Source organism: Bos grunniens, chromosome 12 (genome assembly GCF_055505025.1).
Source record: "Bos grunniens cultivar Pamir isolate PY7600 chromosome 12, Bosgru_T2T1.0, whole genome shotgun sequence".
Classification (NCBI taxonomy): domain Eukaryota; kingdom Metazoa; phylum Chordata; class Mammalia; order Artiodactyla; family Bovidae; genus Bos; species Bos grunniens.
In genome coordinates, this window is record NC_141176.1 from 50,909,873 (window position 1) to 50,925,247 (window position 15,375).

General features: G+C 37.2%; 1 protein-coding gene across 8 annotated transcripts in view; it reads left to right on the forward strand.

The window, feature by feature from the left end:
* The window catches only part of UCHL3 (ubiquitin C-terminal hydrolase L3), a 49,189-nt gene extending 36,159 nt beyond the window's left edge, over positions 1–13,030 (forward strand). For 4 of the 8 annotated variants that reach the window (XM_086329977.1, XM_086329978.1, XM_086329979.1 and 1 more), the window contains 4 exons: positions 1,742–1,933; positions 7,069–7,144; positions 12,154–12,212; positions 12,820–13,030. In XM_086329977.1, coding sequence (XP_086186103.1) covers positions 1,742–1,933; positions 7,069–7,144; positions 12,154–12,212; positions 12,820–12,903 — 411 coding nt within the window. In that variant the 3' untranslated portion in view covers positions 12,904–13,030. The remainder of the gene's footprint in view (positions 1–1,741; positions 1,934–7,068; positions 7,145–12,153; positions 12,213–12,819) is intronic. The other 4 variants (XM_086329981.1, XM_086329982.1, XM_086329983.1 and 1 more) reach the window with 1 other exon arrangement.
* Positions 13,031–15,375: the final 2,345 nt, after the last annotated feature.

A 15,375-nucleotide genomic window follows, 5' to 3' on the forward strand; every position in this document is an offset into this window, starting at 1 on the left:
TTTGTGTATTTCTAACTGATTGATTATTATGAGCAGCTAAAGTGTTCACAAACAAGTTTAAAACCCTCATCACAATGATAGCTTTAAGTTGTTGTATTGTTTACAGAGATCAAAAGTGCTAAGTAGGATCATAGAATTTTCAGGGTTGAAAGAATCTTAGAAATCATTCAGGGAAAATCCCTTCATTTTCCTTAAGAGAATAAGTCTTGGTTAGTGAAACCCATTATCACTAGTGAAGTCGCTTGACTCTTTGCAACCCTATGGGCTGTAGCCTACCAGGCTCCTCTGTCCATGGGATTTTCCAGGCAAGAGTACTGGAGTGGGTTGCCTTTTCCTTCTCCAGGGGATCTTCCCTACCCAGGGATCGAACCCAGGTCTCCCACATTGCAGGCAGACGCTTTACCCTCTGAGCCACCAGGGAATTCATACCACTATTATTTTTTACTTCTCACTATGGTTGTTAGTGACTATAACTTTATCATACTGCTTTAAACTTAGTTTCATGTACTGGTATCATTTATTGGAGGTGACAGTTGTCAAATTGTCATTTGGATTACCATGAATAGGTTACTTACTATTCAGCGTGTACATTTCATGGGAAACTCTTGGGTCAGGTTTGCCTTTTGTGGTACAGTAGTGTTTGGTAGGATGTTTCCCAAAAATCTAACTTTAAGAGGATTACACCTAGGAAGCCGGTCTTATAAATTAGTATTAAAATCTTTTTCTTGGCCACTTAGGCTATACACCCTGGTGATTAAGATCATTGGATTCTAGAACCAGATTTCCTGTGTTTGAATCCCAGCCCTGCTACTTCCTGGCAGTGTGACCTGGGTTATGTTCCTTCACCTCTTTGTCCTGATTCCTCTTTTGTAAAATGAAAATAATTACAACAACTATCTCATGGGTTACTGGAAGATTAAATGAATTAATTCATGTAAAGTGCTTAAAAGGATGCCTGGCACAAAATAAACAATGCATATTTTAACTAATACTAAAGTGAAGTTGCTCAGTCGTGTCCGACTCTGTGCGACCCCATGGACTGTAGCCTACCAGGCTCCTCCGTCCATGGGATTTTTCAGGCAAGAGTACTGGAGTGGGTTGCCATTTCCTTCTCCAGGGGATCTTCCTAACCCAGGGATCGAACCCGGGTCTCCCACATTGTAGGCAGATGCTTTACCATCTGAGCCACCAGGGAAGTCCTCCTAACTAAAAGATGGCTAATAAGCCATGATAGTTTCCATTTAACTTGTCAGCATAAGAGGATAATTTATGCATGGCATCCTGTTTCTGACAGATTTTGAAGTGGCATTTTTTTATCACTTATTCCTTCTAAGAAAATCTTTTTACCAATGCCTATCACCATGCAGTTTTCTTTTACATGTAAATCTCTGTATGTGTTACATGTTTTGTGTGTGTGTTCTTTTTTTAAAAGAATTTGCTGTAATAATTCCTATTAGTGGCTTTTAAGTAATTCCATGAATCTGTGCTATACAAATGAGGATATGTAAATATTTTAGATGTGCATTGAATAGAAGCTGTGGAATATAACCTGATACCGTGGTTATGTATTTCCACTTTATATGCCTTTACCTAATGTTCATTTGCGATCCTTTTCTAGATTATGACTGGTTAAAAGGTACTAGACCATATAAATCGAAGTCTGACCATACGTTGCTTTTAAGAATAACTGACCTCCCAGTGACGTGGTCTAAGTAAAATGTTCTCTTTTTCAATTGTGTAGTCCTCCTCGCCATCCTCATCACAGCCTCATTCTAGCCACTGCAGAACGAAGGCCTCATCATTGTGTCACCATGCATCCCTGCCCTGGGTCAAACGTAACCATGTAGGCCCTGCAAAGGCTACCAGTCCATCTCTCCGTCTTCGTCGCTGGCGACCCTTCTTACGTCTGCCATCTTTGGGTCTCCATTCTGTTGTAAGTGTAGTCAATCTTCCATCTCTTCTTCCAGTGACAGGGGTAGTCCATTTTTTCCCTTAAATTTCTTCAGTCTTCAGAGTGCTTTTCTCTTGGTTCATCAGCCATGAGCTTTTTCTCCCCTGATAAGATTGCAAGCATACCTCTATGCTTTGCAGTTCAGCTTGACTTTCACCAGCGCCTTGGTGAACATCCATCTTTCCACTCCATATCCTGCCAACATAAAGGTGCTTGTCTTTTGATGAGTGCTGATCGACATTCATGATAATGTTTAAGTTCCGGTCAGTTGTTCAAGTGAATATGTATTCTCTTACCCTTCATCTTTCCAGTTTCATTTAGTTGACTCAGGTCAACAAATGCTGTGTGCCTTCTGAGTTCTTTGCCATCTCTTACTTTATTTTTTTTTCATGTTTCTGAACATGACTTTAGTCTCTTTGTCATGCTCTGGGGTTACTTTTACTTACTCTGTCCTTAATCTAATCCTTCATGGTGTAGGGTGTTCATCTAAACTATTTTATTCCCTGAGGTGGCTCAGGTACTTGGTTTAATCTTGATCCAATCTTTCCTGCCTATTCAGTTTCTGAAGATCTTTTCTCAAGCAGGAGGTGAAGATTTTCTTGTGAATTGATATAGAATTCCCACAAATTTCACAATTTCTCCTCCTTAAGTTGGTAATGTTAGCAAACTGCTAAAAAGTACATTTGTTCTTGTAATTGTGCTAATTATCTTAAATGTTGAGGTTGATGATGGAATTCTAATAATTCTCATAATTGAAATAAAATGCAGGATTAGGCAACTATAGCTCTTGTCTTTCTGATGTTTTAGAAAATGGTAATGAGCAGAGCCTACCTAGAAATGCTACATCTGAAAGATTTGGTGTATGCCATACATTTATAAGAAACTTAACACTTGAGGAAATCATTGTGACTTTTGAAGCCAGAGGAAGTCTGATTACACATACTTTAATGCTTAAAAAAATTAAAAATTGGTGTCAAACATTCTTTCCTTCTGCTTATTTACTGTTTTAGAGCTATTCCTCTAAAGTGGAGTCTTGGCACTTTTCCTTAAACATCTTCCATCAGATACCAGTGTGGTCACCAAAATAGCCTTTCATCAACAGACTGGTGTCTCTCTGTTTCATTATCCTCATCAGGTCACAAACATGCATTTGTCATTTTTATTTATTTATCCACCTGATGTTTATTGCTTTCCTACCGTGCCATACACTGGCACAGTAGGAAGACATGCAAGTGAATCAGATGATCAGAGTAAAACCCTAATTTATAAATTCTTACTTGGGCATAATTGATTCTAAATAGGAATAAATTCCTTTGTACTTAAAAATATTCTAAATATAAGTGAACATGTCATAAAAATTGACATTTTCAGTTTTATATTTTTACGTAATATTAATGTTTGCTCCATATTAATCATTGCTTTGTAACTTCATAAGTGTTTTCATCGCCTAGTGACTAAGAATGTGTATTGTAGAATGGCATGGCCTGGACTTGAAACCAGATTCTGTCACTTACTAGCTTTGTGACCTAGAGCATGTTACTTAATGCTTCTGTGAGTCAATTGAGAGTACAGTGGATGTAACTATATTACCTACCTCATAGGGCCTATATGACAATGAGTACAGTGGATGTAGCTATATTACCTACCTCATAAGGCCTATATGACAATGAGTACAGTGGATGTAACTATATTACCTACCTCATAGGGCCTATATGACAGTGAGTACAGTGGATGTAACTATATTATTTACCTCATAGGGTCCATATGACTATTAATTGGTCAGTTCTTATAAAGTGCTTAGGACAATATCTGGTATATATTTAGTGCCACAATTATAAATTAAATTTAAGCTATTTCTTACAATTTGAAATGTCTATTTAGTTTTTTAAATTTCTATTTAGTATTTAATTTTCTATCTAATTGATTTGTCACATCACTTTTTGATTCTTCATGGTAGTAAGAAGTGTGTTCTAAATTAAGAAACTTTGTAAAAATGATATATAAAAACGTAGGCAAAGATTATCAAATCTGGAATTTATTTTTTACTGGTTGTTCTTGCTTCTAGTGGAGTACTGCTTAAGCAATTGGATAAGTATAGATTTCAGACCCTGGTTAATTGAAGCTGACCAAAGGAAAAGGCTTGTAATAGGTACTGAGGTTTTGTGGAAAGGGTAGAAGTTTTGAGCATTTTTTTATCTTTTATAATGGTTTGAAGGCTTTTCATACCTTCTTTAGCAGTTTGGATTTTTAGTATGCACTTTTGGATAAAAGGTTCAATGACTCACAATTTTGAGTCACTTAGATTTAGTGACTTCTTAGATTTGTGATAATGTTAGTGTTAATATTATAATAATATATAATATTTATATGGCATGTAACAGTTAAAGTACTTTCATGAATTTCATTTAAACCTGAAAACGGGTAAGAATCCCAGTGCTCAGGGGGGTTGAGTACATAGTCGGGTCTCTGATTCCAGTTGTATTACGTTTATCTCTAGCACAGTTGTATTTACTGACAAAATGTGAAAAACAGAAGCTATTATATAAGAGATATTATTCTTAAGAGATGGGGTAAAAATAAGTGATAATTTTAAAAAACATAATAGCTTAAAGGTTTAAAATACTTGATGTCATATTGGAGAATTGTGTATTAAAAGGAGTAAATCAAGCCCCTTTCCTGGGGCTTGATTGTGTAAGGAATTCTTTCTAGTGTTTTTGTACAGAATTGAACTTATAGTTTGTAGAATTGCCTAGATTTAGCCTTGAAAAATTGGGTTCTCTCTGGTCATTGCTGAAATGGGCGTTACTAGGTTTGAGGGATCACTAAAATTTTTGATTCTCTGACCAGTAAAATAAGGGAACTCATTATTACTATCTAACTGTTTGGAGAAATACCATGTTCAAGAGGGATTAGTCTTTTTTAAGATGGTGGAAAATACTGGGAAACATTTTTTGCCTCAGTAGATGGGATAATTCTAACAAAACTGTCCAGTTGGAATGGACTACCTGAAAACCTAGTGGCAGTTCCCTGTTGTTGGCGGGGCTGCCACAGATGGGGCTGCGGTCAAGAGCAGTCTAGTATCAGAACAACAGTAATCCTACGTAACTGTGATTCCTACCAACTGTGGAATTCTTTAGATCTAAGTCAAATTTAAGAAGAGCTAGTTTGCCACAGCAGTGTATGTTGTGCTGCACCCATTCGCAATTTGAGGGAAGTAATCTCCGGGTGTTCTTTGGAAGGAATGATGCTAAAGCTGAAACTCCAGTACTTTGGCCACCTCATGCGAAGAGTTGACTCACTGGAAAAGGCCCTGATGCTGGGAGGGATTGGGGGCAGGAGGAGAAGGGGACGGCAGAGGATGAGATGGCTGGATGGCATCACCGACTTGATGGACATGAGTTTGAGTGAACTCCGGGAGTCGGTGATGGACAGGGAGGCCTGGCATGCTGCGATTCATGGGGTCACAAAGAGTCGGACATGACTGAGCTACTGAACTGAACTGGATCTCTGAAGAATAATGTGAGCTTAGATGAGTCATATCTGTAAACATTTTTAGAAGTGAAGTGAAGTCGCTCAGTCATATCTGACTCTTTGCGACTCCATGGATTGCAGCCTACCAGGCTCCTCCATCCATGGGATTTTCCAGGCAAGAGTACTGGAATGGGTTGCTATTTCCTTCTCCAGGGGATCTTCGCAACCCAGGGATCGAACCCAGGTCTCCCGCACTGTAGGCAGACGCTTTACCGTATGAGCCACCAGGGAAGTCTCAAATATTTTTAGAAGCATCCAGCAAATCCAAGGTGGCTTACCAGGTGACTCAGTGGTAAAGAATCCACCTGTCACTTCAAGAGTCACAGGAGATGTGGGTTAAGTCCCTGGGTTTGGAAAATTCCCTGGAGGAGAAATTGGCAACCACACTCCACTATTCTTGCCTGGGAAATCTCATGGACAGAGGAGGAGCCCAGCCAGTTACAGTCCATGGAGTCACAAAGTTAGACACGACTAAGAACCCACCCAGTAAATCCAGGTTAGCAATGTTTATTCTGTACCTTCCAATTTCTGTATCTGAAAACCTTGTATTACTTAAAACTTAAAATTATATAATTATTTGAGGGTGAAAAATTAAAATTTGAGTTAACAAAGTTAGCGAAAGTTAATTTTGCCGTGTTGTTCAGTCATTGTGTCCAACTCTGCAACCCTGTGGACTGCAGCACGCCAGACTTCCCTGTCCTTCACTGTCTCCTGGAGTTTGCTCAAACTCATGTCCATTGAGTTGGTGATACCATCCAACCATCTCGTCATTTCTCGTCCCCTTCTCCTCCTATCCTCAGTCTTTCCAGGTATCAGGGTGTTTCCAGTGAGTCGACTCTTCACATCAGGTGGCCGAAGTATTGGAGCCTCAGCTTCAGCTTCAGTCCTATACTTTGTGTTACTTACTGGATAGTACATGATATGAGATATAATTTGATTTCTGCCTCTTTAAAACTTTTACCTCTAAAATTTGTACTTGCATTTAGCAGTGATTATATTACATTTCAAACCAGTTAGATTTTTGAATCTAGGAAGAATACACTTTTTGAAATCTAGGATGAATAAAAAATATTCTAAGTCTATATTGCATTATTCAAAAAATGAGATTATTAAGGTTAAATCATTAAGGGAAAAAACTCTCTTGATGTCTTCAAATTTAACTTGAAAAGAGTTTCTTTAACTCATTTTATGCTATTTAACTTCTAAAAAGTTTATTCAAATTTCAAAAATTAGACAAATCAGCTCATGAATTCATTTCGTTTAGCAAATATACATTGTACGTCTGCCATGTAGCAGGCATCGTGCAAGGGCTGAGGCTTCCAAAGTGAACAGAACCTTAGGTTTTAGGTCAGTTGAGATTAAGAGAGATGTACTTTGAGTCAGTGTTTTTCTTGTTGATGGGCTAACACATTTGTTATAAATGCAGGCATGTTCACTCTCTGTCCACCATACTAAAGACTAAGCCTTGAATCATATTGTTATAAATGTTTTTTCATGTAATTTAATATTATTTATATGTGTTTACATGTAAGTTGATTGATTTGTTTTGACTACTAACATACATACTGTGTATTTTCCCCTCCTAGGCACCAAATATAGATGAAAAAGTAGATCTTCATTTTATTGCATTAGTTCATGTAGATGGGCATCTCTATGAATTAGGTAAGAACTATTTTAATTTATCCTGGGGAGAAAAATAGTAAATGGGAAAATTTGTATTTATGAAAACATGACTGTTGATATTTATTGTGTTCACTTAAGTTGATTACCTTTCAGCACTGAGTTGGCATAATAACAGTTTTCTGCTTAAGATTTCTTACTAGAAAAAGTAAAAATGTTTTGTTGTTCAAGTGACTTATTAAGATAGTTCAAGAATGCTTGCAACCACCTTTGCAAAACAGGCAAGTAAAAATTATTATAGGAAACTCCTATAATCACTTCAGAATTCTTTACTAAATTTTTGAATTGGTATCAGCAACATTTTGGATGACCATTTAAAACTAGTTTCTTGATCCTGAAACTAGTTTTAAAACATAGTTTATTATTCATAATGATTAGTGTTTGTATTCAGCAATTGGTATCACTAGTTTTTAAGCTTTGTAACGTCCCTTTGTATCACATCTGATTTTTCAAAAGACTTTACAGGAATCTATGTTTTCTGGCAACAGTTCCTCCAGGTGTGTGTCAAAGTCCCTATGATTAATTACTTGGTATTGGCCTATAACTGCATTTATCTTTTAAAAGTTTAACTATCAATGGACTACTTCAGGGACTATTTGGAGATTCTTCTAATTTTAATAGGGTCACGCAAGCAGAATAAGCTTGTTATGATTCTTTCATAATACTTACAGTACTTATGAGCCCTCTATGAAAACTTCTTAGATTAGAAAAAAGACCAAATAAAACAAAAGAGTGAAGTCCTTTTCAGTTTCTAGATACCATGATTTTTAGTTCTCTTCTCATTTGCTGTTAAATATTAACTTTACACTTTCACGCTTTCCTTTTCCTTAACTTATTTAAAGACAGAAAAGTTCAGAAAGGACTCTGAGTGTGACTGTAGACGTGATCCATAAAATTTAGATGGATTCTATATTTGGAATACAGCAACAGAATCATATAATTTATTTAAAAGAAGGGGCTCTGTTAAAGGGGACAAGGAAAGGAAAGAAGTGTACAACCCTGTGGATCATCTACAGTAGCAGAGTGATTTGAGTAGGAAATCAAGCTAAAATGAAGTCATTGTCACGGGAGTATATAACAGACCTGCGGGGCAATTTAGAAGATATGCTTTCTTAATTCAGTCTTTGGAACTTACATAGAGATAAGATGTAATAGGAATTGGGGATTTCAAATGTCTGATTGCTGGAAGCTAGTTTCCACTCTTAAAGAATAACTAGTAGGGCTTCCCTGGTGTCTCAGTGGTAAAGAATGCACCTGCCAATGCAGAAGACACAGGTTCCGCTCCTCCTCTGGGAAGATACACATGACGCAGATCAGCTAAGCCCGTGCACCCCAGCTGTTGAGCCTGTGCTCTTAAGCTCGGGAGCCACAACTGTTGGCGCCCATGTGCTGCAACTACTGAAGTCCTAGTATCCTAGAGCCTCTGCTCTTCAACAACAGAAACCTTTGTACTGCAACTAGAGAGGAGCCCTCGCTTGCCACTAGAGGAACACAGCAATGAAGACCCAGCACAGCCAAAAGAAATAATAAAGATAAATATATATATTTATATATTTTTTTTTTTTTTTTAAAAGAATAACTGGTAGAAGTGGAGGTCTAAAGAGAGTGCTGAGACTGATCAGACACATTCTCATAGATTTAGGAAAGGCCAGAGGAGTGATAAATATGACCCATAACCAGAGATTATAAAAATGTAATGGTGACTTTCAGAATGGGAGGCTGAATAATAGAACAAACAACACTGAAGATACTTAAAAGAAAAAAAATCTGTGATTATCTCAGTGGGAAGGAATACATTGTCTGAAAACCCAGTTTGACTGATGAGCTGGCTCTCTGAGCTCAGAGGCTAAAGGGCAGTGGAAGGAAAGACATATATCAAGGGTTGGCTACATATGCAGGAATGGTTCTCTTTTGTAGCACGCCAAGATCAACATGAAAGGATCTTAAAATTGGCTTGAAGTAAGAACATCAGAAAAGAAAGGCAGAACTACTAAGGTCTTGTTTGGTTCAAGTATTCTTTAGCAGGAAGAATGATCAATGTGGCTGATAGAGAATTAGAGCCCTTTGGGAATTACATTCTTTAAATGAGTTTAAAAGAATTTCTGAGTTCTAAAGAATAGCGGGAATCTTTGAGATGTCATAGAGGATAGGGATAAATATTAATACAAGAAAAATTAAGATGGACAGTTACTGACTCATTGCAAGGGGAATTGGTGGTAGCCCTGATGCAAATTCCTAATTTAAAAGGAATGTTGAACAAGAGAAGTATTGAGTTAGTTCATAGAAAATAGTGGTTAAGAGAACAGCATATGGTTTTTAAGGAAAAAGTGATTTCTGAATACCTTTAATTTTTAAAATCAGGCTGTATGATTATAGACATGGGACAGGTAAATCTCTGCAGGACCATTATACAACAGAGGGTAGTGATAGCCTTTAATATGTCCATTCTGTACCTAATTGTAGGGTTAACTAATGGAAGGGACTGAGTATTCATGTTTCTTTTATCATCCCGTCCTTGTCCTTAGGGCTTCAAGTAGTTCCTGGCATATGTCCTTTTAATTTGTCCCTGTCATTCTTTGAGCTCTTTCTAACTTTCTAGTAGAACAGCATTTCCTGGCTCATCTTTTATTTTCCATGCCTAAGCCTTCTCCAAGGAGCCCTGGTTTTTTCTATTGGAAGATGATGATTAGAACCAAGATCTGGGTGCTCATTGTTATTAAGATGCTGTCACTTTTAGGCTTTCTCAGAGGACAGAGCTAGGAAATACTTGTATGTATTATATAAATAGACACCTGTGTGTGAATAAGAATATACATGGACACACAATCAATTAGTTATATGTTTCGCTATATTAAAGAGCATTTATTTACATCTACATTTCTAATTCTAAGCTAATATTATATATTTTGTGCTAGTGTTACCATATTTATGACTTCCTTTCCTGAACAGGGGAAATCTAGCTCTCATTGTCCTTTATGTATTTTCTGACTTACGCCTTCCCTGATATATAAACAAGCTCTTGGCTGCTCAGCCTAAAGCTCCGTTCCAGACACACTGCTTTCCGCCCCCACCTGGCCCCCTGATCCTGGCCTGGCGCAGACAAATAGCCGGAGCTCTCCCAAGTGTGTAGCTGCCTTCTTCCTGGCATTGTGCAGATTCCAACTGCCTCAGCCTCCTTGAACTCTGCTCCCCTCAAACTCTGCCCTCTTTTGCTTTGGTCTCCTAATTAAAGTGGCTGTAGGCTGCTTGGGTCTCCCTCTCATGCACTGGAAGAGAGCTAGTATTACTGTTGGGCTTACCTAACAGTTCTGAGTTACATATTTCCCAGTCTATAAAACAACCATTTCAGGTATTTTGTCCAGGTCTTTAGTTGTTTTCAGTGGAAAGCCTAGTCCAGGACATTATTTCATCCTGGCTGGAGAGGCGGGGTATCTGTTATTCCTGGGCCTCCCACAATGAAGATAAGAATCTGTTTCCTTTGTCACTCTTTACCTACTTCTGTCTCCCAATCACAAAGTACATACTTACTTTTCCCTGTTGTTACAGTTGTTTAGATTCTTTTTTTAAAATATATATATACTTTATTGAAGTATAGCTGACTTAGAGTGTTTCAGGTGCACAGCAAGGTGACTCAGTTATACATATACACATGTATTATTTTTCAGAGTATTTTTCATTGTAGGTTATTACCAGATATTGACCATAGATCCCTGTGTTATACAATATACAGTTGTTTAGATTTTTATGACTACAGAAATGTTATTCTCAGATGTGCCATAGTTAATGTACTTTTCTTTTTCACTTTTTTATTTCTCTGGATTTAATAACTGTCCTGTTTTGCTTTTTTGGTTTGCTTGGTTCGTTTTCACTCATATTTTTCTTTAAAAGTACTGTCTTTTAGTCCAGGCCTATCAGTATGTATGCATATTGATTCAAAAATTATTATTATGTTTCGAAGCCATGAAATTATAGAGGAGATTGTGTTTTATGGCTTGAAGTGCCATTTATAAAACATCTGAAATTATAGACTTGGATATAGACTATCAGTTAACTTTGGGTTTGCATGAGTTTATGTAATTCTGAACTTTTTCATTTTTTCATAGTGTTAAAAAAGTACTACTTTATTCAAGGTGATAATACTCTTGGTGTTGAATAAAATAATCCTAGGTTATTTAGATTGTTGTTCTGTGTTCCTGCCTTGGTACATGGTTACTAGTAGTAATATGTAAACGTTGCAGTGGTTCCCTTTCATTGGCATAAATGTCAGTTTTACTTAGGACCCTTTATCAGAAGGCTTTAAAGTGAAGAAAGAAATTTTGTATATTTCCTTCTTTAAAAAATGTTTATTTGGCTATGCCAGATCTTTAGTTGCAGCATATGAACTCCTAGTTGCAACTTGTGGGATCTAGTTCCCTGACCAGGGATCGAACCCAGGCCTCCTGAACTGGGAATGTGAAGAGTTAGCCACTGGACCACCAGGGAAGTCCTGAAATTTCTTATATTTCTGATGGTTGTAATTTTTAAAAAGCTGACATTAGTCTTGCATATTCTTTTTAGGAAATTAAAGCCAATAGTGTTTATTTCTAACAGCATGTGTTTATGAAGTTAGACATTCAAACGTGTAAGCAAGGTTCTAAATAACCGTTAGTGTTAAAAATATTCATATGTAGCACATTTAAAGGGTTTGTTCTAGGATATTACTTTATCTTTTAACTTTTGCCTCACTATGGGAAGAGGAAAATGGAAGTTGAAAGTATTAGTACATTATCCTGTCATTCTTAATTAATGGAGACTAAAGAGATAGGACAACTGAATAAAATATGTGATTCTTGATTAGATCCCACATAGAACAAAACAGCATGGATAAAGGATATTTCTGGGTCAGCTGGAAAAATTTCTAAATGAAATAAATGTCATTAATTGTTTATATTATTAAGAAGCATAGTATCCTCTACAAACAACTAGCCATTCACCTGTTTATTTTTCCACAGATGGACGGAAACCATTTCCAATTAACCACGGGGAAACTAGTGATGAAACTTTATTAGAGGTAACAGTAAAACCTGTTGGCCCACCTTCAGTTCATTAATATTCTTGTCATCTTTAAAACATCTCTAAAGAGAACTGGTGTAACTTTTCTCTGTATATCTTCTTGTCCTGGCTTTCTGGAAAAAAATCCAAAAAGAAAAATTTGAACTAGTGTTAAAAATCTACAGCCAATGAAAGAGGTTTGGAAAACTCTTGGTGTAAACAAGTATCAAATGTGAAAAAAAACAAGAGTAGTATTGAAAGCATTACACATCGTATCCCATGTTTCATTAAATCCAAGGTACCATCATTTGTTTCTTGATTTTAAAGATTTTAAAATTTATGAACAAATTGTATGGCTTAGAATCAATGAAACATGTAGTTCTCAGGTTAAAAGCTTCTTAAAAGCCTTTTAAGAAAGAACACTTACATATCTCATACTTTTGTACTAAGCAAATTAGGCCACCCAGCTATTCACTTTTCTGGTGTCCTCTGAGTTATTTTGCATTTGAGAGAAGTAGTCTGTGGTATAAAATTACTATGAATTAGGAAGCTATGAAGCATTTTTATGTATAATCTGTAAGTAAAACTGTTTTTAAACTGAAAGATTATGTCTTTTTCCCCTCTAGGATGCCATAGAAGTTTGCAAGAAGTTTATGGAACGTGACCCTGATGAACTGAGATTCAATGCCATTGCTCTTTCTGCAGCATAGCCCATCCAGAATGGAAACACCAAATACTGTATTATTTGCAACAAAATTAAATTTCCTCTGCCAGACACTAACTCACAAATTTTGATATTTTCATTAACTTGACTGATTAAACTTTATGTGAACTAAACTTTGACTTAATCTGTGTTTTATATTATTTTTTGCCCCAAATTAAAGCTGCAATTCTTTTCTTCCCTTTCTTTCTTGTGAAAGGTTTGCCTTTTTGGATGACTAGCAATATCTTTCTTATTCTCTTTGAATTTCATAGGAGAGTCTGTATTGGTACGCAGGCACAATTTCCATATGCACAGTATGAACATACATATTTATTTAACAGACATTATCTATTTGTAATGAGCTGGATACTGTTCTGGGGGCTGGAGGTAACAGTGAACATTATAGCAAGTTCCATAGTCATGAAGCTTATGTTCCTGTGAGAACAGACAAATGATAAGCACATTAATGGAGCTTCCTAGGTGGCTCAAATGGTGAAGAACCCACCTGCTAATACAGGAGATGCAGGCAAGAGATGCGGATTCAATCCCTGTGTTGGAAGGATCCACTGGAGGAGGAAATGGCAGCCCACTCCAGTATTCTTGCCTGGAAAATCCCGTGGACAGAGGAGCCTGGCAGGCTACAGTTCATCAGGTTGTCAAGAGTCAGACAGTACTTGGCGACTGAACCTACACACACATACACACAAGCACATTAATAAGATACATACCAATAATAACAGCTATACAGAAAAAGTTGGATTTGTGTTAGTGACTGAGTGGATCTTTTAGGTTATTGTGGTTAGAGAAGGCTTCTGTGGGAGGTAACTTTGAGATCTGAGCAGCTAAACATAGCTAGTCATAGAAAGGTGGTGGGGAAGAGAAGAGGGACTATTTCTTGCAGAGTTCCTAAAGTAGGCAAGTCTTGCTGGGTTTTAGGACCAGGATAAAAAAAAAAAAGGTTCATATAACCAGAGCATTGAAAGTAAGGGGGGAAATCCAAGCGATGAGGTCAGAGTTGGAGAGCTTAGTGATACAGGAATACAGGAAAAGGCATTTGGACTTAGCACAGGTGTGAAGGTAAGCCATTGGAGAGTTTTACACAGGAAAGTGACCTGATTTGATTTATAATTTTAGGTCATTGATTACTTTGTGGATAATAAATTGGGGGGAGGGGGTAAGAAAAGGAAGAGAGAGACGTGTGAGAAGCCCCACTGCTTTAGTTCAGTGACAGATAATGATGGCTAGGGTCTTAAAATTAGTAGTAATTTAGATTGAGAGAATCTGGGTAAATTTGGGTGTGTTTTTAATAAGGAACTTAAAAGGATAGGGGGAAGGTGGAAAGGTATTTGTAGAGTTAGATCAACACACAGGGTTGGTGTAATGGTCCATCTTTTTAGAAGAATATTGGTTACACTGGTGTATATACATTTAGCAAAACTCATTGAATTGTTACTTCACTGTATATATATTTTACCCTAAAAAACAAAAACAGGGCAGAAATGAACTGGAATGAGAATAGCAGTTAGGAAACAGATCAAATTGATCCAGAATGAAGTTCTGAACTCAAACAGTTGAATGTAGATGTTTATACATGCTTCACTGAGTTGGGGTGGATTCCTGAGGCTATAACATGAGATAAGTGGTGTTTTAAAACTATGAAACAGAGGGGTTTCCCTGATGGTCCAGTGGTTAAGACTTTGCCCTCCCAAGGCAGGGTTCGGTCCCTGGTCTGGGAAACTAAGATCTTGGATGCTGCACAGTGCAGCCAAAAAAAGGGCTAAAAAAGGATATACGTATGCGTATAATTGGTTCACTTTGCTGTACAGCAAAGCCAATACAACATTGTAAACCAACTATACACCAATTAAAATTAATTTTAAAGGAAATGTTAAGTAACTTGATGCAGGTGTTAGCTAACACTATGGTAGTAGTGATTTTGCAATACATACGTTAAATAAATGGTACAACTTAGAAAAGTAATAGGGGCTTCTCTGGTGGTCCAGTGGTTAAGAATCCACCTTGCAATGGAGGAGACACGGGTTCAATCCCTGTTCAGGGAACTATGATCCCACATGGCACAAGGCAGCTAAACCCAGGTGCCCAACTCCCGAGCCTGCGTGCCATGATTAGAAGCCGGTGGGCTGCGGTAAAAGATCCTGCCTGCTGCAACTCAGACCAGACACAACCAAAAAAAAGACCCTTTTTTTTTTGAAGTAATAGGTTTGTTGAGTACATGAAATCTTTGTTGTTCAAAGTGTGGTTACATCAATGTTATCTGGGGAACTTGTGAGACTGAATCAGAACCAGTGTTTTAAGATCCCTGAGTGAGTCATAATAAGTTTGGGAAGCACCAGATTAGAAAAAAAATAGACTAAAAGTCATTTTGGACCTGTCTATTAAATGTACTACCCATGTATGTTGAAGAGGGCCTGAATGAAATGTTGGCAGTAAGGATGAAGAAAAAATCGCAAACAGTTCT